Raw genomic sequence first — 21,839 nt, 5'->3', positions numbered from 1 at the left:
ACCTGTGCCATCCTACAGCAGTTTGTAGTTTGATAGCAAGAGGAGGAGAAGAAGAGGAGGCACCTGTCTTATGAGAGACTGACTTTCTGCTGTGACTTTGTCACCTCTCTGAATGGGCAGTCACCTCAGCAGGAAAGAAGGACATTGCCTTTTACCTGTAAGAGACATTTCAAGTCTGTTTGCTGAAGGGATTATTGCACCAACTCTTAGGTGTGTAGATTTATGGATTTGATCAGTGGAAGTCCCCAGGTGCAAAGTCTGTGAAGTCTTTTGCAACATCAGAAAGGAAGAGCCTACTTGAAAGGAGGACACAAGAAAGTGTCAGGGAAAGAAACAGAGAATCCCTACTAAATAACATAAAGGCTTATGTTTGTAATCAAGGGTCCTAACACTAAAACCTAATGATAAGAAGCAAAACCCAGTTCCAAGCATCTGAAAAGTGAATGCACATTGGTGTTGAAAGGTCCTGCTTTTCCTTCGCATTTGCCTGTGGTGACTTTAGTAGTGGACTGTAAGAACTTTAGAGAAGCACTAGCCCCAGCACTAGCCCCAGCACTAGCACTAGCCCCAGCACTAGCAGCAGTGCCTTGGACTTTCAGAGTGGGCTTTGACTCGCAGCAACACCAGCTTTGGGAAGGCATTGCTGCACTGCCGCTCACACCAGCGATTCAGCTCGGCCAGGCCCAGCAGACGGGCAGGCGCCTCCCGGCTCCGTGCGGCCGGGCGGGGGCGCTGCGGGGCCGCGCCGCGCCAGCGCGGGGCGGAAGTGAGGGCGAGCCCGGCTCGGGAGCGCCGTGGCGCATGCGCGCCGCCCGGCGGCCGGGGCGGAGCCAGGCCGCGCCGGGTGCAAGATGTCGGCGCAGGGCGACTGTGAGTTCCTGGTGAAGCGGGCCCGGGAGCTGGTGCCGGGGGACCTGTGGGCGGCCAAGGCCTGGCTCATCACGGCGCGGAGCCTCTACCCCGCCGACTTCAACATACAAGTGAGCGCCGCCGCTGTCGCACGCACTCGGTACCGGGGCCCCACGCCCCTCCCCCGCGCGGCCTCACCGCGGCCTTATTTGATTGACAGGCAGCTCTGCCAATGGGAGCGGAGGGGGCGGGGCCGCTGGGTGCCGCGATGTCTTCGCGGTTAAAAAACGAAAGAAAAGCGTTTACTACTACTACTATTGCTAGTTTTACTATTAGTTAAGTTACCTCTCCTGATTGTGGCTTTTGTGGCAGCTTGGAGTCTTTGCATTGCATTTGACTAGGTGCAAACCCATTCCAAGTTTTCAGTTCGTGTAAAAGTTAAGCCAGTGTGTTCGCAGAGCCGTGGAATGTTACGGGTTGGAAGGGATTTTAAAGACCATCTAGTCCTACTTCCATGGGCAGGGCCACCTCCCACTGAACTAGGTTGCTCCAAGCTCCATCCAACCCGGGCTTTAACACTTCCAGAGATGGGGCACACACAGCTTCTCCGGGCAGCCTGTTCCTGTGTCTCACTGCTCTCACACTAGAGAATTTCTTCATGATATTTAATCTAAAGTTCCTCTCTTTCAGTTTATACCCATTACTACTTGTCGTAGCACTTCTGGGTGAAGAATCCTTCTTTGACTTCCCTGTTGGCCTGTTTTAGATACTAGAAGGTTGTTAGTGTTAATAATATTAAGTACATTGTCATGCAGAATTTTATGCCTAAATTAATGTGTGATTAAATAGTCTAAATACACCTTCTAATATCTCTAGCAAATGTTGCAGTCCTTTAATTTTCTGTTATGCAGACTGCTGTGTCAAATTGAGGGCAATTATTTGAAGTGGAAGCACTAATGTGATTTCATGTGAAGGACAATGTGAATTGATAAGTGTGTTTGGAAAAGCTGATGTTCTGTTCTTGTGTCCTGCAGTATGAGATGTACACTATTGAGAGGAATGCTGAAAGGACAGCGTCTGCAGGCAGGCTGCTCTACGACATGTAAGTAATCAGAGCTGGAACTCTATCCCAGGTGCTCCATTCATGGAATCAGTTTGGGAAAGCCCTCTGAGATGGCTGAGTCCAGACTATGACTAAAAACCACCTTGTCAACCAGATCATAGCACCAGGTGCCACATCCAGTCTTTCCTTAAACACCTCGGAGAGGGTGAGTCCACCACCTCCCAGGGCAGCCCACTCCAATTCTTATCCCCCTTTCTGTGAAGAAATTCCTGTGCATCTTAAAACCGCATCCAATTGTCCTGTCACTGGTTGCCTGGGAGAAGAGACTGACACTCTCACCTGGCTACACCCTCCTTTCAGGAACTTGTAGGGAGTGATAAGGTCACTCTTGAGCCTCCTTTTCTCCAGGCTAAACAGCCCTAACTCCCTCAGCCACTCCTCACAGGACTTGTGCTCCAGACCCTTCACGTGCTGTACTGCCCTTCTATGGACAAATAAATGTTGGGATTTCCAAAATTTTAAACTTAGTGTTTTTGAAAATCTGTGTGAATAAATTAAGCAAAAAAAGGTCTAATTAATTAAGAATAAGCTGTAAAAAAGAAGGTTTTATTTTCTATTTTGCCCAAACATGTACTTTTGTGGGAAGGTTTTGTCTTTGAGGCAGATTTTGAGATCACTGTATATTCTTCGCCTTAAACTTTGTTACAGGTTTGTGAATTTTCCAGACCAACCTGCTGTATGGAGGGAGATCAGTGTTATTACATCAGCATTAAGGAATGATTCCCAGGACAAGCAGACACAGTTTTTAAGAGGTAAGGATTCTGTCTTGAAGTAATCTAAAGATAAGCCCTCTGATTATTTATCCAGTTTGGCAAGTAAATGTCAGTTTTTCTAGCTTTGCCTGTGGACTGCAGAGTTTGTTTTTATTTTCCTCACTTCAGCCTTAGAGACTTCATTTGTGTGTTAGGCTTAGGAAAAACAAAGGGACATGACAAGCTGATTTCCATTGCTTTGTCTCTGATATGGGTAGGCTTACTCTGCCAGAACAAGAAGCATATAGAAGAGCAATTGAATAGGAAATAAGTAGAATGGGACTTAAAAATCATCGTCCCACAGATTGCAGAGAACAGTGTATGAATGTAAAAATGGGGTAAATTCTTATTTATGTAGTAGGGATGTAAAAATGAATGGTGTCCAGAAGGGCTTGGCATTCACCCATGGCAACCACAGACAGTTTTGAAAGCAGGATTTACATCTGACAAACTATAATCTACTGTTTGAAGACATGCTTCAGAAGCTTTAAGAATTCCAGTTACAAAAACATTTGATTTTTCATTGGGTGTGTTTATTTTTCAGGATGAATATGTAAAACATTCAGGGAGAATATGTGAATTTATTTTAAGTGTCTCACTGGACGTTTAAATTGAAAAACCCTTATATTTTAGTAATGAAAGCATTAATTATACAAGTGGAATGTAAATAAAAAAATAAATTAATTGTTTTGAGAAAACATTTTGGAATGTCAAATACTTAAGTATTCGAATTTTGAGCATTCCACTTACTAGCAGTCTTACTTGTTGATTCAAGTTCTTGCACCCAAATAACCACTGTTACAGATAAATATTTATTTGATCTTCTCTGAAAGAAACAGATTTTTTTTTCAGGTATGTGTATTAAAAACAGAGAAAGCATAAGGAAATCCCTTTTGTTCGGCATTGCAAGGTATACTTATGGTCTTTTATGCTTTGTCACTCGTCTTTACAATTCAGACACAACAAGTTAAATGTTTTCTTTTTTTTTAAGGATTATTTGAGACCCTTCCTGGTCGGGTCCAGTGTGAAATGCTCCTGAAGGCAACAGAGCAGTGCTTTAACACGTTAGAAAGGGCAGAAATGCTCCTTCTACTTCTGCGGCGTTTCCCAGAGACTGTCGTGCAACATGGGGTAAGAGAAGAGAAGAGAAACTCATAGTAATTATTCAGGATATTGATACTCAGTTTTTTGAGATTTTGCTGAAATGTGTTTTCCTTTGCCTTAATGAGAGGGTGTATCTTCCTATTCATGTTTAATTGTGGCTAATAGTTTAGGCTGCTATATCTTGAGTTTACCACCAGGAAGGGATTTGGGAGAATACAAATGGAAGCAAATAAAACAATCCTTTGTTTTGTAAATGAAAGAATATTAATATATCACTTTGCACCTGTCTGTGCATGTCTTTACTGACCCAGTTTCTTTCAGTTTTTCTCTTAGTCTTGTTTTGCTATCTTCTGACATTGCTTTTCACCTGCTATTGAGTGTGAATAGTTTAACCATATATTTGGAGACTTGCACATGCTGTTGCCATAGAATTGTTACTGAATTACTGTTCAAGCCCACTGAACTGCGGTTCAAAAAGTTTCTAAAACCACTGGTCCAGTGTTTGATTTTCACCTCTGCTCACACAGGTAGGCCTTGGAGAAACGTTATTAGACGCTGAAAGTATTGAAGACCAAGAATCTCCAGTGAATTGTTTTAGAAAATTATTTGGTAAGAAAATACTAATGTTCTTGTTTTACTATGCAACTTTTTAGTATGGCAAGGTTCTGAGGTCAGTAAACTTCTTTCACGATACTATGATTAGAAAACTGCTTTAGTGAGAAGAGGCTCAGGCCATGTTAATCCAGACTGACCATATGGAACAAATTGGTCCTAGAGCCATTCATGTGAGGTTCTTCCTGGTGTATGGTCAGCCAGAGATGAAGGCTCCCATTGCTGATTGAGAAATCTTACCTAGGAGAAAAAGAACAAAAAACCCCGCAAACCTAAAAGGACTTTTTGTTTGTTTTCTATTTTAGTTTGTGATGTTCTTCCTCTGATAATTAACAACCCTGATGTACGACTTCCTGCCAGCTTATTATATAAATACCTGAATAAAGCAGCAGAATTTTATATTAATTACGTAACTAGATCTACACAGACAGAAAGTCAATATCAAGGTAAGAATACTTTTACAAAATCAAGCTTTCTTAGAATGTCTTAGTATCACTGATGTCCATAAATAAGTGCATTGTTTCTATGTAATGTATTCCATACACAAGGATTAATAGTAGTATTTAGTGTTTCTTAGTTCTTTGATTCCAAAATACCAAAATGGTGCTTCCCCTACTTAGTAATGATATTCATGATACTTCAGCATATGAGAGGTGGGACAAAATGTCCAAGATATCCTTATCCAGCCTATCAGCTCTCTTGTACAAAGAGGCAAAAACGGCTCCTCCCTGTTAGCCCTCTGTGTAAAGAATGGTTACCCTAAAAAAAAAAACATAAAAACATAATTTTTACATGTCTTCTTCTTGAAAAGGAATCAATTTGATTTCTTTATAAGGAAAAAAAATGTGCTGGTTTTCCTAGGTTCACAAGATTCCTCTGATATTATGTCTCCAAGCAAGCGCAGCTCTCAGAAATATGTAATAGATGGTCTTACAGAGAAATCATCCCAGATTACAGATCCTTGGGAGAGACTGTTTAAGATATTGTCTGTGGTGGGAATGAGGTGTGAGTGGCAAATGGATAAAGGAAGAAGGTAAGAAAGCTCCACTTTGCTGGGTATTTCCCCTCATGGACAATTTGGCTTTTTAATTCTTAACACAAGAACATTTTTTGTAAGTTCACAGCTGCTTTTCTTTCAAAGACTGTACAATGTAAAGCAAAAACATGGCTCTAGAGAGCACTTTCAAATTAGTTTCTAATATCAATTTTTGATGATGAAAGTTGTGCATGAGCACTATATGCTTATAGTGGTGCTGTGGGGTAATCCTCCCTATGTGCCTCAGTAAAGAGAGACATGGTAAATGTTTTGTGAAATTTCACTAGCATGCGTTCCTAGCCTCCACTGATTTGATGTTGAGGGATATCCTCAGCAGAAACATTGAGATTTTCATATTCACTATGCATGCTTTTCTTTAGCTGCGGAGTCAGTGTAACATCCTGAATTCCTGTTCTCCCTCTTCTCCTCAGAAATTATGGTGACATTTTGCATCGAATGAAAGATCTCTGCAGATACATCAGTAACTTTGATAGTGAAGCTCACATTAAATATAAGAACCAAGTAGTGTATTCCACGATGTTGGTCTTCTTTAAAAATGCTTTTCAGTACGTCAGCAACATCCAGCCATCACTCTTTCAAGGTTAGTTTCTGATGTTTCAACTTCTGTAATGAGCCGTAAGATCTTTTCTCATTATCCTTTGAAACTGTCAGCTCACAAAGCAACATTTATATCTTGTTATAACTTGTTATAATTCTCTTGAGCCATTAATCTTACCAACAGTAGTTCGTAACAAATGTATAGTGGATCAGACCAAAGATCAATCTAGCTTAGTAGCATTGTGGTTTCAGCCTTGGCCAGCAGCAGTTGATAGTCTAGCAAGGAGAAAAATAACAGACCAGATGTTACTGGAAACACCCTTGGGCTGATTCCTACTCTTCCATGAGCATCATGTTTGTTTAATTTTCTTCTCTGATTTTGTTTCTGTGAAGCTGACATTTTCCTGCTTTCCTTCAGTCAAAATAGGTGAAGGTATTTTTGCATTGGGAACACATAATAAATTTGTAATTAAGCAAATAAAAGCTGAATAGGAAAAGATTTCCTGACATTCACAAGCTTGTCTTTCTTTATATAGTTTAAGCATAATCTTTGAGGTGTGTTTTGCACATTACATCTAATTTGTAATTAATTTGTAAACTGGATGTTTAACATTTGTATGTTACCTGTGCATTTTCCTACTCTGCATTTGTGGCATACCAGATTGCTTGGAGCACCTTGGATTGCTTCTTTGGGATTGATTGGACTTTTCAGGGGTGGCCCAGAAGCTGAGGAGTTTTTTAAGCTCCATTTAGTTTAGAACTTACTGAAATAAACAGCATCACAAAGAGGAATTTTCAGCTCTTAATAATGTGATGGGAAATTCCTTGCAACGATAACAGTTATCACTATAGGTAATTAGTACTTATTAATACTACAATTATTGATTCATGTTAAAATTACAATTTTAGTTCTGTGTATTGTGATCATGAGTTTCATCACATTTTTCTGCATAGAGCAAATCATCATTTTGAGTAAGGAAGTAGTCAATGTAAATGATGGATTTAAACACCTGTACAGAGTATTGTGTGATCAGTTGAACAACAGTAGATAGCTAAGCTTAGAGGACAAATGACATGGCAACTGGTATGCAAAGAACATAGAGTCACTTTAGCAAATACAGAAACTAATTAACTAATTAATTTTCTTCCTGTCCAGAGGAAAGAAGAGTTATGGTGGGCAGGAGGATATTTCAGGTGTACATGTAGTTTTAGCTGCTTGATTCCAAGTTAAAGAAGAAAGGAAGTAAAGAACAAGTGAAAATGTTCCTTTCTAAGTTGTACAATTGAGTATTTCAAAGCTCACATTTTCTATCTGAACCACCATAAAAAGAATGTATACTGAGGTCACAGAGTGGCAGTTCCTTTGGTGCAACTTTTCTGGTACTCTCTGTCATTTTCTGGAGTCAGGAAAATATTTACAAGACATTTTTTACTCATTTCTGCTCTAGCATTGAAGTCCAATGGTATTGTCCAAAGCCTTTCATATCTTTTCTATCATTAGAATTTTTTCTCCTTCTCTCCGAAGGGCTTGCTGTAGAAATGTAGAATCCTGCATATTTTGGAAGCGTATCATAGAGAAAAACGCTGTCTTCTCATCTGTGTAGGATTAGATGTTCTTCTCATGTGTGTGGATTTTCAAGAAGTCTCTTGAGGGAAAACACTTCAATACATTACTCTTACATAATTTGTATCTACTTTTCTAGAGACTTGAGAAATTAATGAGGCAATTCACACCGCTCATAACTTTGAGGCTGCTTCCAGGCTTGGCAGACAGGAGTTCATATTTGGGCTGATGGTTTAGGGGGTTCATTTATAACGCTCTCTGTTAGAAAACAATTAAAAACTTTGCAAGCTTAGATTCTAGAGCTCAGACAGAAAAACACAATGCTGCTCATTGTATGCCTGTGTAACTTTCAGTACTGTAAGAGAAGGTCTGCAGCTCAGTCAAGGGTGACAATAGATTTTGTTTTGTTTTAGGACAGGAGGTTTTGGAATAAAGACTACAGTACACTTCTGATGCTGGGAAGAGAGCACTTGTTTGGAATTCAAAACATTTAGCTGGCATTAATTTAAGTCAGTATGAGTTAAAAAAAAAAACAAAACCATTTTTTTCTTCTCAGGTATTAGAACTAGACAGCTCTTGAGGTTCTAGTGGTGAAACTCTTCCAGCATTCCAATTGTGGTAGTTTGCATCCCTGAGAAACAGATACGAGTCTTCTGCGTTATGTCTTGCCTCTATTTTCAGTTTGCACAGGTTAGATTCTGACACAGTGGAATACATCATGGTACAGGAGAGCTGATTGCAATGTGCTGTAGGTGCAATTTCAATGGTGGTAGTTAGTGACCTGTTTATTGTGATGGTGTTTATTGACCTGTATTTGTTAGTTAGAGCAGATTGCTGTTTCTTCTAACAGGACCTTCTGTTGTAGTGAACTCCTTATCCAACACTTTTGAGTAGATGGGAAAAGCTTAATAGAAGTTTTTTTTTATGTCAAGAGATGAAATTAAACTCTTAAATTAGTTCTTTGCAGTTATGAATGAGGCTTTAGCCTCATTTCTTTCTGCAAATAGAAGCAATGTACAAACTGAAAATACTTGTTTGCACTACTGTCTTACCTGGCAGAGATTTCAGAAAGAGAAAACAGATGAAAGGATTCCTCTTTCCTTTGTATTTCTCTTTGACTGAGCTTTGCACATCTACATGCAATTTGATTGTGCAGAAGGAGAAAATGTTTTTGGAAGGAAAGCTATCTCAGTAGTGATCACATATCAATGTTGTTTGAGATTAAGAAGTATTGTTCCTGTTTTACAACTAATGAAACTTAAGCACTGGGGTGTGAAATAATAGGTACCAGATCCTGCTGGATGTTCTGTGACACCAGTGAAAGTAGAAGTTGTTTTCAAAATGAGGCTTTTCTATCTTGTGGGAGTGAAGATGAACTCTGTCAACTAAGGGTTTAATTCTGTTTACTAAAATCAGTGGGGGCAGAGCTGACACTGAGTGATACTACTAGGGAAATCTCATCATAAAGTACACAAACTTTTTTGTGGGGTCAGTGCCTGTCAGCATATTGCTTTGGTTTCTCATGAGAAATGTTTAGAGAATGTTGTTGTGATTTGCCGTATTTGTGGTTGTTAACTTTAGAGCCATTTGTGCCGTTCATCTGTTGAATAATTGCATTTATATAAAAGCAAATAATGCTGGATCAGAGAACACTGTTGCCTGAGTATATCTAGTGACTGCAGAAGAAAGGGATTCAAAACTATTCTGAAGCTCTCAATCATATTCTGGTGATGTCTGGTAAATGCACTCTGACCTTCACTCTGTGGCTGCTTTGAGGAAACCACAGCTTTACCAGCATAGTTTAAACAATTTAAGTGACTTAATTTAAGATTGTTTTCTGTAGCATTATAGTCATTACTTGTGAAGGCAAAAAAAACATCTTGCTGTAGGCATAAGACTTTTCAGATCAGTTTAAGGCGATTGTGAATTGATTTATCTTTAAATCCAGGTCCAAATGCTCCAAACCAAACTCCACTGGTTCTTCTCGAGGATGTACCCAACATCTATGGTGATACAGATATTGATCGTAACAAGCACATACACAAAAAAAGGAAACTTGCTGAAGGAAGAGAAAAAACAATGGTAACTTTTGTATACTTTTTAATTCATTACAAGAATGGTATTACTACTGGAATTTAGACAATGGTGGTTTTGACACAGATGTAAAAGATATATTTTTAGAGCTACCCTTAATTAGCTGTTTATGACCACAATTTTCAAACTTTTTTTTTCCTAAAGCCAGCAAGAGTAAAACCATTTTTGCAGCAATTGCTGTAGACACATGTACTGCTGTGAATGCTTTAACTTGAAGGAGTTCAGCAAAGGCACTTAAAAAGGTAGCTATAGCAGTCAGATGGTTCTACAGGTAAACTTCCAAATTAATTGACTTTTCATGATTGGAACTGTCAATATACCTATTTCTTTTAATGGTAGAAAATCACTATTTTATAGAATTTCTCTGCCATAAAGAGAATACAAGGATTTCCTTTGCATTATGCCACTCTAGGCTTAAACTGAGTCATAAAATGTAAAGTGTGTATGTACTTCAACAGATAATCTGGCTGAAGCTCAGTGGTGGGACATCACGTTTAATAGAATAAATTGGGGATGCTGTTCACACTGTGCCACTGAGTTCTTGGCAGCAAACCAGATTGGTCCAACCTTTAAACAAGCTAAGTGAAAAATCACTTAAAGTCACTTAAACTAGGACCATGGCACCTCTATATATAATTGTTTTCTTGGTTCAGTGGAACTTTAGAGTCCTCTGAAATAAGTATAAATTAAGAAGTTAATCTTTTGTGTTTTATACTGACTTCTAAGCAGAGCTCAGATGATGAGGATCCTTCTGGGAAGGCAAGAAGTCGCCATATTACAGTAAATAAGGCTGATCTTGCAAACTCCATTGAAGTATTAGAGAGTTTCAAACTGGCAAGAGAGAGCTGGGAGCTGCTCTATTCTCTGGAATCTCTTGACAAAGGTAAGGTAATTGCATTTAAACTTCATTGCCCTGCGTAGAAATCACTTTTTTTATTGTTGAAATGGAATTCCTGCCATTATGAATCCTTAAAGGTAAAATTTCTTTGGGTCCTGAGTACTTCTGATAGAAGTTCTAGTAAGAAGCTTTATCAGTTGTTACATTTCTGAATATTTTGTTCCTGTATTGCATTTCATTCTTGTTGCATCTTTGTTACTCAACCCCACTTCTTTTGGAGCAGTTGGTCAGTAGTAGGGCTGATAGTGCTCAGTGAGGATGTGCTGCTTTAGTTCATGATTAAGAACATGTGTTTTTACTGTGTCTCCTTTTCTGATAATATCTGGTATGATGATCTTCAAAACATTTTCTAAAAAGCAGGTAAACAATACCATCTAGCTGCTTTTAGGTTTGTTGGACACTGTGAAGAGAAGCATAATCAAAAAATGAGTGTATAGGAAGAAAGTATCCTATATGTGAAGGATTTCATCCTCTTGCCCATTCTTTTAATTTTTAAATTCAGGTTTTTCTATATATATTATTGATGTTTAACCCAAAGCTGTGAAATGTTTCATATTCTCTTTCACTTTTTTCTTCTCTAACCACTTAACACAGAGTTCACTAGAATTTGTTTGTCATGGAAGACAGAAACCTGGCTTTGGTTAAGAATCTTTCTTACAGACATGATCATTTACCAGGTAAAAAAATATGGTATGAACTAAGAAAAGCACCACCATTGTGTTGCTCTCCCTTCTAGTAAATAGCAATTTACTTCCTTCTTGTAGATAGTAATTCTGATTAACCAGTTTGACTGCCTATAGTGTCTACTGATTTTATGCCTTAAAGTATGACTCTCCTGGGGATAAAACTACACTGTTAGCACCACAAGCTTGGTACTCTGCTTTGGATATTCCTGTCCCAATAGCTGTTGTTTGAGTCCAGCTAATTTTGGTGTGTAGAAAAGGCATATATGTTGGTGTTTTGACCAGTTACAGAAGATAAGTGCATTTTATTAGTCTGTCAGTGCATTATATTGGAACACAATCAGAGAGAAAAATTTAAAAAAATAAAAGGTTTTAACATGGCTCTGTTAACATCTTTACTTCTCCACAAAAACTAGGCTATGTTCATTCCAGTACCACATACAGAAGAAAGTTTGTTCTTTATTTTTCCTTTGGGAATCTTCTATTTTTGCCTTTACTTTTGCCTGAAAAAGAGCTATTCCAAACTTTATTAGTCTAAATAAAGTAACGATTAACTCAAGAATATAGTTAGTGGATTCAGTTACAAGTATGATTTTGTAAACTGGCTTTTTAAAGCAGAATTTTGTTCATCTTCTGACTACCTTGATTGACCAACAGTCTTGTATGCAGCTCATAACTGGAGATTATTAATTTAGATTAAAATTTTGAAGGCTTGTTACTTGGACACTCTCTTTTTTGAAAGCTTCCTGTGTGAGAATTTTTTCTCTAGCTCTCTACCTTACTGTATAGAAAAGACCTTAACAGATTTTTTTTAATATTCTTTTTCAAAGGGGCAGTACAAAAAAGCAATTAGCAGCCTACATCACTTGGCAGCTCTTCAGGGCTCTCATTCTCCCCAGCAAATTACAGGACAAGGATCTTTAGAAAGTCAGAGAGCACTAATCCAGTTAGCATCGTGCCACTTTGCCCTTGGAGAATATCGGGTAGGTACCGCATTCCACAGGCTTGGGCCTTCATCAGCTGGCCCTGTGGTTCCCATTTCTCTTTTTCCTTGGAGTTTTCCTGTTAGCCTGCTTTTAGCAGGATATCAAACATAAGCCAGGGTCTACTGAAAAATCCATGCTTTACTGGGAGAGTTATACTTCCTGCCACATTGAAGAGCATTACAGAGCTCTTTACATATATGTGTATAATCTATTTGATAATGAAGATTTGGGGGGTTAGTTATAATTTTTTGTGGCTGCATGTGTTTGAGTTGTCTGTAAATGTAACCTTAATTTGAATTCCTTAACTTTACTGAATTAGTTCCTTAAATAGAGGGGAAATTCTTTTAGGTACAGGCTTCACGTGGCAGGGGAAAGAAAAAGTAAAGGAACTTCTGTGATCATCTTAAAAGAGAGTTAATTATTAATTGATGATATAAGAAACACCAGAACAATATTGTCTGGCCTGACCTCTGAACTTGTTCTACTTTTGTAGTACATGTTTTATATTTTTAATATTGCAGGAGTGCATGTTGGTATGAGGTCAGTGAGTGTCAACACTGACAATAAAGGCTTTGTCTCTATGGATCTAATGTCATCCTAGTACTGCTGGACAAGTGCTTTTGTGCCTTCCACTTTAGTGCTTTTTCACTGGAAATATGATCATATATTCCCACAGACCTTTGCGAGGATATAGCATTAAAAATTAATTAAATTTCCATCATGCTGACAGATTGCCATTTTCCTTTCTGGTTTTATCATGAACAGAAGAAATTTTACAAAACTTCTAAGAATTCATTTGGAAATTTAATCCTTCAAAACTAAATAATTTTTGATTGCAGATATATTGATCTTAACCTCTTGAAATTAAGAATGCCAATATGTTTTCACAATGAAAATATGTATGTAGGCTCTCAGATGTTGTTTACTGACAGCTAAGTCTTTTTGCTAAGCTAGACTACTGTATATAAAGTCAACTGATGTTCTAGCAACGAATTTTGTGGGTTTTTTTTCCTTTTGTGCTGTCTGAGATTTTTAATTGTTAATTAACATATCTGAATATTTAAGAACTTTAATTTAAATTTAGCATGATCATGTTCCTTGTTTTACAGCAAACATGTGAAAAAGTGCTTGACCTCATGTGCTGTATTTTACTTCCAATACAAGAAGGAGGTAAAGTACAAGAGGAGCAACCTAAAGTCAAGTCAAAATTCAGGAAAGGTATGGAATTGCTATTACCCTAAATTCAGTGTCAGCTGAATTTTAGTTCATGTGTTCTAGTTGAGTATATAATTATTCTCAAATTGTATTATGAAAAGGGAGGAAGTTTTTTATTCCTCTTGGTTTTGTATTGAGGTTTCTTGCTTGTACTTTTTAAAGTATATTGGTGGCAACATCCTACCACAGTAAAAGAGAAGTGAAGAAGAAAAATTTAAATGTTTAACTTCACATTTTGAATCAATCATAATTTACATTCAAAGCTTTCCTCCCTACCTGAGATGTGGTAATTTTGGATTTGTTTTGCTTCATTTCAACCTAACTGTTGTGAGACCCCTAAAGAGCTGTTCTGTTGCAGGGTCTGATTTGAAGCTTTGGCCATGTACCAGTAGAGCTATCATGCCTTACTGCCTTCATCTGTTGTTAGCTTGTTTCAAGGTAAGATAGGGTCAATTGGAGCTTTCTTGTTGTTAAGGCCTAGTTTATGTATCGTGAAACTGCATGGCTGTATCCCAGTGCTGTGACTGAAAGGCTGTGCCTCAATCCTTCTTACCTAAATGGGCTGGGGAGGGTTTTCTTTTGGAGAGGGGAGTGGAGTGTTGATGGAGGATGTTTTCTCCTTTTTTTCTCTATTTGTGTTAGTTTTGAGCAGAGGAGATAGAACAGATCTCCAAATTTTTGTCTCTGTTCAGACTTCTCTTATAGGTCAGTGGAAAGGATTTGGTATTTTAGCTGGAAATTTCCAGCCTACTTTAGAAGTGTATTTCATTCTGCCTTAATATATACGTTCAAAGAACTTCTGTATTTGTGCAGATCTAGGTGAGATAAATCCTATGTGTTTTTGAAAGCAATATGTATTTCCTGATTGTCTGAAAGTAATTTTTTTCCCTGAAGCTCAGAGCTTTCACAGACAGCAGAGATGATATGGCACTGGGCCACGTAGTTGTTCTGCTTCAGCATGAGTGGCCGAGGGGTGAGAACTTGTTCCTGAAAGCCATCAACAAAATCTGCCAGCAAGGAAACTTCCAGTATGAGAATTTTTTCAACTATGTCACAAGTATCCTTTCTCTAACCAAGAATGCCTTTCACATCCTGTGCTGTAGTGTTGAAAAAGCTGTTAGTTTCAAAGCAGCTCTTTCCCTGAATCATATTCTGTATTTATTTTCATCCCATGAAAACCTCTTGTAGGAGGCTCCGTACACAATGGACGTTTTACACAATGTAAATACGCCTCCTGTCACCTGCCCTGGCACTTGCGAGTACCCTTAAGTACACTGCCATTGCATTTCCATTCAGAAAAACAGCAGCTCTGGCTGCTCATGCAAGTGACAGCAATCTCTTCATTAGGAAATACAGGGCATTATGTACAAGGCTGTTAACGAAAAAGACTGCAGAGTCTCTGTGCTGCAGAGCTGAACGATTTTGGCTCTTGTTTGTGAAATGCTTTCCGTGGGTAACATGTTTGGGTTCAGTAAGATAATGAGCTATGTCAAAATTCATGTAAAGCATCTCTGATTTACCTGTTCAGATATCTGACATAAATTTTGATCATCATACACACAAATGAGCAGTTTAATGTTTAACCTAAATAGACATCCAGCCATGGGTCTCAGGAAACAGAGGGGGTCTGGCTCCTATCTGAGACAACTAAATAAGCTGTGGTGTTTAAGGAAAGGGAAAAAAAAGCCACAAAATAAGCAGTTAAATAAGGGATCAAAATAGAAAACTAAAAAGTGTGATAATGTGCCACCATGGTGGCACTTGCTTCAGATGCAGCCTCAGTTTGCACTGCTTTCATAACCTGCAGTGCAGAAAAAGGAAGTAAAACCCAGGGAATTTTGAGATCAACCTTCTTTACCTCTGATTCCATACAAAGAAACAAAGAGAAAAGAACAGATTTCTTCACTTTGAAAAGCCATTTCTCATCAGTTTGTGGAGGATTAGGAATACATGCTGTGATCTTCTCTATCACTTTTAATAATGAGGTACTTCAATAGCTTTTCAGTTTGACTCTCCTTTCAGCAATATGGCTTCAGATGTGAGGCGTAAGAAAGAATGTTCTCAATTATTGTTTCCCTGCTCAAATCTTTAACGTTTTCTTCAGATATTGATATGTTGGAGGAATTTGCTTATTTAAGAACACAGGAAGGAGGGAAAATTCATCTGGAACTGCTGCCAAATCAAGCAATGTTGATCAAGTAAGGATAAAAAAGCATTTACTATTTTCTTTGGCAAAAAAAAAAAAGGGAGTATGTTCTGGTTGTCTTTGCTTTCATGTTATCTTCTGGATAGTTTGTCATGTCTTTGAGCTTAAATTTAAGGAGTTCAAACAAGGCCATGAGTTTCTTTTTCTGACTCCTTCTGATCTGTGTATTCTTTTGGGGGGTTCTTCAGCTTAATTTCGGCTTTTACAAGACTTTATTTCTGAGTGTGGCATTTGCTTTGGAGTGATTGATACTAAAGTGATTACAGTTGTGCTCTTTCAGGTAGACACACTTTGCAGGAATTCTTCAAATAATTAGGCATGAGTGCAAGGCATTGTTAATAAAACACTATATTGCTTATTTTTGTGAACAAAATGTATGAATGACCACTGAATAATGAAAAACTTTGGCATGAAATATAAATTAAATTACACTCCAGCTACACTCCAGTAACCTTTCTGTTAGAATTATGGGGTCATCTTCTTCTGCTTACCTTATTGCAAGATGCTGAAGTAAATTAATACTTTGGATTAACTTCCTCAGTGTTCTTACTTGTTCAGTCTTGTCTCAAAACTTTCTACTGCAGGGTTTTAGTGGCAGAATGTGTTGGAATATTTATGGTTATTTATGAGAACTTGTAGTATTCTGCTTCCTAAAAGGGAGACTGCTTAAAGTTTGTTGAAATTCCACTTTGGGCCAGTGTATTCTGGCTATTGACTAACCAAAAATGGACTGAAGTTTTTAAAATGGGAGCCTAACATCAAACAACAGGATTCAAATTTAACTACTGAATAGATTTTCTGGAGATCTAGATAACAAACAAAAAATGAAATGTAAAAAAGAAAAAGTGGAAATTCAAATTCTTAATTATGTGATGGAGAGTTTTCTCTTTTAAGCTCTAGATTTTCAAACTCTTAGCCTTGCCATATCTCACTGCTTGTAACCAGCTGTATGAAAACAAGCTTCAGGGCATGCTGCACCACGAATGGTGTTAAGTAATAAGCTTTGCCAGCGAGAGAGCTTAGCACTGAAGACTCCATCTGGTAACTTCCTCCTGCTGTCTCTGTTTCATTGCAGTAGTTCAGTGCTGTTTCTCTTGGCTCAGTTTTATTGGCGTGGCTGCAGTTACTTTCTGTTCTGACCCCCCCCCCCCCCCAGCCAGGAAGGAGGTAGCGAGAAGTGTTTCTAGCAGGACAGAATCTCTTTGACCTCCTTTTGATCAGTGATGGTTCCTCAATGACGGAAAGGCTTGTAGAAGAGAAGCCTGTTTCTTTGTGCTTACTGGGCCAAAACAGTAAAATATCTTGTCCAGCTGGAAAAGCTGTGTACAGTGTCTTTTATGTGGCTGTGTAGGGCTGGAAGCACTTCATCAGAGAGCTGATGGAAGGGATAGTTCAGGGCGTAGGCCACTGGTCGGAGATGATGTCTACTCCCCTGGTACCACAGATATTTTTTTAGCTGGGCTGGCTGTGAGGCCCATGGATGGTGTCACCCACCAGTGTTGACCTGGTTAGCTCACAGCCTCCCCCAGCTGGGGTTTTTGATAGAGTGTGCCAGTGTAGCCATATTTCCTGAGATGATGGCTGACTGCTTACATCTTTCAAAACTATCACCAGTTCTGGTTGGATGAGCTGCTGCACCATCCTCCTGTGAATTAGAAGGGGCAGCTCAGATGCTGTTTGTTCATTCTCAGAAAGATTCAGTTTGACGCAACAGGCCGAAGGTAAAGCAGTTGTTCCTTTGTCTGATCTTTTCTCAGAATAAATGTAGCAATCCTGAATCTTAATGGATGGAAAATACATTGCAGATTTTATATGTCTTTTATAAGGACTGCTTTTAGTTTAATAACTTACTGGGCATTTTCTCCCCAGGTGAATTCCTCATTCTTCTTCCAGTACTTTTTTCTAAGTGCTTTATACTTCATAGGAAGTTATATTAATTTTTCTGAACTCAGTAAGGGAAACTGCAGTGTGCTTTTACAAAAGATGAAGTAAGATCATGGTAGTCTGCAGACATATAATTGGATACTGCAAAATATATATGCAGTTTGTAACCTTTTACTTTGCTTGCATCCACTGTAGGAATGAGAAGGTCCATGGTTTTGTTTTTTTGGTGATACAGCCAGCTCATTCTGTTTGTGGTGTTGTGTTAACAAGATTTGTTCTATGAGTCTTGAATCCAGCACCATTATGTGCTTTTGAACTCCCTTGTGGAAAAGCCAAGTTTCAGAGTTTATCTGATATTCATGTCAGTAGGAACAGTGTTAGCTGGTGAGCTTAAAGAGGAAAAGAGCAATATGCAGGAAATTGGTGCTTAATATCTTGCTCCTCTTTTTGATAAATCTTACTCTAATTAATGTAATCATAGCCTACCTATTTGCATAAACTTGATCTGAAAGCTGTGTCCTTCCTTTTACTCATATTCCCATCACATCTCTCCTTGGGGACAGAGAAGGTTGTTTTGAAGTGAAACAAAGTATCTTGAAAGTGTAATTTTTACTCTGTGTGCATGGGTATGCTTAGTTCTGACTGCAGATCTTGCAAACTGTAGTGAAGACACAATTGCACAGAATCCCTTTTGCAAACATCTGCCACTCTGGGACCAATAACATCTTGCTGGTCCTTTGTATTTTCTGTTTCCCATGTCCATTTTTGCAAATACTGGACTTAGTCATTCCAAGAACTCTTGAAAAACTATCTCATTTGATTGAATAATTTTTGTGGCTATTTTATTTCAGGTTATTGTAGCTGTATTAGAATGTTAAATATCTCATCTTTATTTGACTTTTATAAGCTCCATATCTATTAATAAGCTGTAGATGGTAACCCAAATGCCCAGCTGTGAGATCTGAAGGTAGGCACCTAACTCAGAATTACAGGAATCCAGATGCGAGTTTTGCTTCTCTGCTCCCTTCATAGCATCTCTGGGGTGAATGGTGCACTCACACCCGGGTGCCTAGTAGGATTTAGGTGACCTTGTAGGAGACTTAGATTAGGAAGCTAAACCTCTCTCCTATATACCAAATTTTAGGTTGTATCTTGTTCTGGATAGCACACAGAGAGTTTAATTAAAGTGTAATTTCCTGGGGAAGAAAACTGTCTTTCAGCTGAGACAGCTTTTGGTGGTTAGTTCCTGTGGCCTTGGTCATAAAGAGAAGATTGCTCTGAGCAGGCATTTGTGCTCTGGCATTTTGCCATACTCTAACACCTGTTTTTATATGCAGTTAGAATTTGTAAAGGTGGAAAAGTCCAGCTGTGGGCTAATGAAAAGATACTTGGGCAACCTTTAACAAATACTGCCATATATTCAATCTGGCCGATACCTGCTGTGCATGCACTTGGCTTGGGCTCAGCAGCCAATCCCTTAACTCTAAGCTGTGGGCTCTCCCAGTTTGCTGACGTGCTCTTGCCAGTACTGGAGGGAAGCTGTGGTATCTGCACTGCTCCTCTGATTACATCTTTTCTGACTGACATGCTTCGTTGGAAGAGCAGTGGCAGTTCATTGTAGTACAACTGTGTATTGGTTTTGTACCTGCTGCTGTCCTTTCTCCTGCTGTAACTGTCCAAAAATATGTGTATATATTTAGACCACAACTGAAGAACAGCCTTGCAGTGGCACCTGGGGATATTTGCATGTTTAATGCTGTTAGAGTCCTGCACCCCTTTGGCTGCTCCATGGTCATACTGCTGTGTGAGCTCACCCTAGTTCTCTGTTACTCCTTTTTTGGAGAGTTGTTTTGCACCAGAGGGGGAGTTAGTGTGTGGGTGTTTGAATGCTGCTATTTGCTGTTTTTTAAAGGACCTCTAGCCCTCCCATGGGGTTACTGCAGCAGGAATTCATACCTGTGCTACAGCCCAGCATACAGACTGCTGACAGGTACCAAGTGGATAAACCCTGCTCATAGTGTGCTGTGTTTTGTCAACATATTTTATTGCCCATGGTTTTCAGCAATTTGTTACTCAATATTTATCTTTTTTTTTTCCTTATTTCTTCATTTGTGCCTACATTGCCTGGCAAACCATGTTGTTCTATTATAACATTTATTTTTCTTTTTCCCATAAGTTGACAGTATCCATGTCCTTTCAATTTAGTAGTCGCTACTAAATTTAAACAATAATGTAGAAATCTCAAAAGTTTTACTGATGTTCAGTCATATATTAGCAAGACCACAATACTTTATTATCAAGATACTGGTTCCTGGATCCAAATGCAGCAACTTTTCTTCATTCAGATTGTTCTGAATTCTGTTCTGTGTTTTCCAACTGTAATATAACAGACATCTTCCCAAGTGTTGCTGGATTGCACAGTAGCTGTAGGTCGCATATTCTCCTTTAGGCTGTAACTAACCATAGACTCAGCTACAAGCAATGTTTAAGACAATAAAGACTGAAAGCAGGACTTATCCCATAGCCTCTGAATATACTGGATTGTTTTCAGTGCAGGTTTGCTTCACTTAGTATAGATCACCAAGGAATTGCCCAGTAGGCTTTGCCTTTTCCATGTGTTGCAAAGGTCTCTACTGTTTTGGCAGAGAAGTCTCTTCTCAAATGCCAGACTTCTTTATTTACATGAAAGCTGGGTGGTATTGTTGGTGAGGGTAATTCTGAGATGTTTCCCTTCCTTGTTCCCAGCATCTCTGAATGGGCACAGATGCCCTCACCCTTTATTTTTTATTTTCTTTCTTTCTTTCAGTAGGCTTGCTGGGTTTGGACCAGCTCTTCCCTTCTTGCCCATGACTCAGGATTCATCTCAGCATTAGCATTATGCTTTTCTCTCTAAATTAATTTATGCTGGTTCCTTCAGTAGTGTTAAGATTCTCATTTCAGGGCATGTCTTTTTCTCCCCTTCCCAAGTAGGGCTTGCAGGTAGATGTTACAAAGTCTTGATCTCACTTACTCAGTTCTGGACCAGTGCATGTAAAGTGCTTTGGTGCTGCAGAGCATTATTTTAAGGACAGGATTTTGGAGTTGAGGCCAGCATGAGAACAAAGAAGTGTTCGTAAAAATGGCCTTTAAAAAGGAAATTTTCTCCTAAGTTTCCCCAGTCAGCACTGCTTTATCTAGCTCAGTAGCTGGACCTTTGTTCTGTTAGAAAGTTAAGTCCTGAACTTCTGCTCAGAATAAATGTAACCCCTTGCCTGGTGTCTAGTATCTTCATAAGAGCTGGCTTCTACTGATGCAGACTCACAGCCTGGCTTGATTTGGGCTTTGTGAAGTGCTCCCTTTTGCTAGTCACAGCATTATCAGTGCCCACAGGATTATAAAGCTCCTTCCTGAACTTTGATGCTAGAAGATGCCCTCTGCTCTTTATGGTGGCACCTGTGCTCCAAAGAAAGCAAGTTCATCTTTTCACTCTTCTTTCAACCCCAGCTATTTATAGAAGTGATTACAGGGAAGAAGTGGCCTGGGCAGGAAAGATAGAGAGGAAAAAAAATCCCTTTCCCCAAGCAAGGAGAACTCTCTACTTGCAGGGTTAAGAGAATAGATTTTCCTGTTATCCAGAAGATTGACATTATTTCCCCCTTCAGCAGTCATAGTCAAAGCAGTGAGAACATAAGACTTTTCTGCAGCTTCTAACTGTTGAAAGACTTGTAAGCTACTACAACATGATTTTTTAAAAATAGCATAGCACAGGCTCTGACTCTGATTAAATAAACTCAGATATGGACCAGAAATATATAGTAAGTGACATGCAGTATCTTTTAAATGACTGTAGTTCACTAAATAACCATGATTTGATTTTGTCTGTCTCTTTCCTCCATGGCTTAAGGCACCACACAGTTACCCGGGGTATAACTAAAGGAGTGAAGGAAGACTTCCGCCTGGCCATGGAGCGCCAGGTCTCGCGCTGTGGGGAAAATCTCATGGTGGTCTTGCATAGGTTCTGCATTAATGAGAAAATACTGCTGCTGCAGACTCTTGCTTGAATGGACTGGATCCTGATGCAGTGTCTTTTATGGAGAGAGAGAGGAAGGATCTTCTTTGTATGAACAAGCAGCATAGGAGTGGAAAATCTCTTGTTCAGAGGGTCAAGAAGTTCCCTGTAAGTTACAGGTTCTGCAGTACACAAACACTACTAAGTGTTTGTTCACTGCTTGGTTTTCTTATGTGAGTATATCAAACTTTATAAATAAAACTTTGTTTCAGAAGTCTTTGTAACAT

At 38.9% G+C, this 21,839-nt stretch overlaps 1 protein-coding gene across 4 annotated transcripts; it reads left to right on the top strand.

Annotated features, from left to right (window-relative positions):
• The first annotated feature begins 781 nt into the window (after positions 1–781).
• On the top strand, positions 782–21,829 carry INTS10 (integrator complex subunit 10). 4 transcript variants are annotated; one of them, XM_056490626.1, is made up of 18 exons: positions 782–980; positions 1,884–1,951; positions 2,621–2,724; positions 3,716–3,855; positions 4,356–4,437; positions 4,746–4,886; positions 5,302–5,473; positions 5,908–6,077; positions 9,547–9,680; positions 10,422–10,575; positions 11,185–11,267; positions 12,104–12,256; positions 13,369–13,477; positions 13,833–13,912; positions 14,369–14,531; positions 15,579–15,672; positions 19,477–19,554; positions 21,448–21,829. In XM_056490626.1, the coding sequence occupies exons 1-18, from the start codon at positions 852–854 to the stop codon at positions 21,602–21,604; spliced, it is 2,211 nt and encodes a 736-aa protein (XP_056346601.1). In that variant the 5' UTR covers positions 782–851; the 3' UTR covers positions 21,605–21,829. The 4 variants fall into 4 exon arrangements, with proteins under 4 accessions (XP_056346601.1, XP_056346600.1, XP_056346599.1 ...); XM_056490625.1 differs by having other exon boundaries at positions 10,419–10,575; XM_056490624.1 differs by lacking the exon at positions 19,477–19,554.
• The last annotated feature ends 10 nt before the right edge of the window (positions 21,830–21,839 follow it).

Source organism: Oenanthe melanoleuca, chromosome 4 (assembly GCF_029582105.1).
Source record: "Oenanthe melanoleuca isolate GR-GAL-2019-014 chromosome 4, OMel1.0, whole genome shotgun sequence".
Taxonomy (NCBI): domain Eukaryota; kingdom Metazoa; phylum Chordata; class Aves; order Passeriformes; family Muscicapidae; genus Oenanthe; species Oenanthe melanoleuca.
This window is presented reverse-complemented; position numbering and strand designations above follow the sequence as displayed.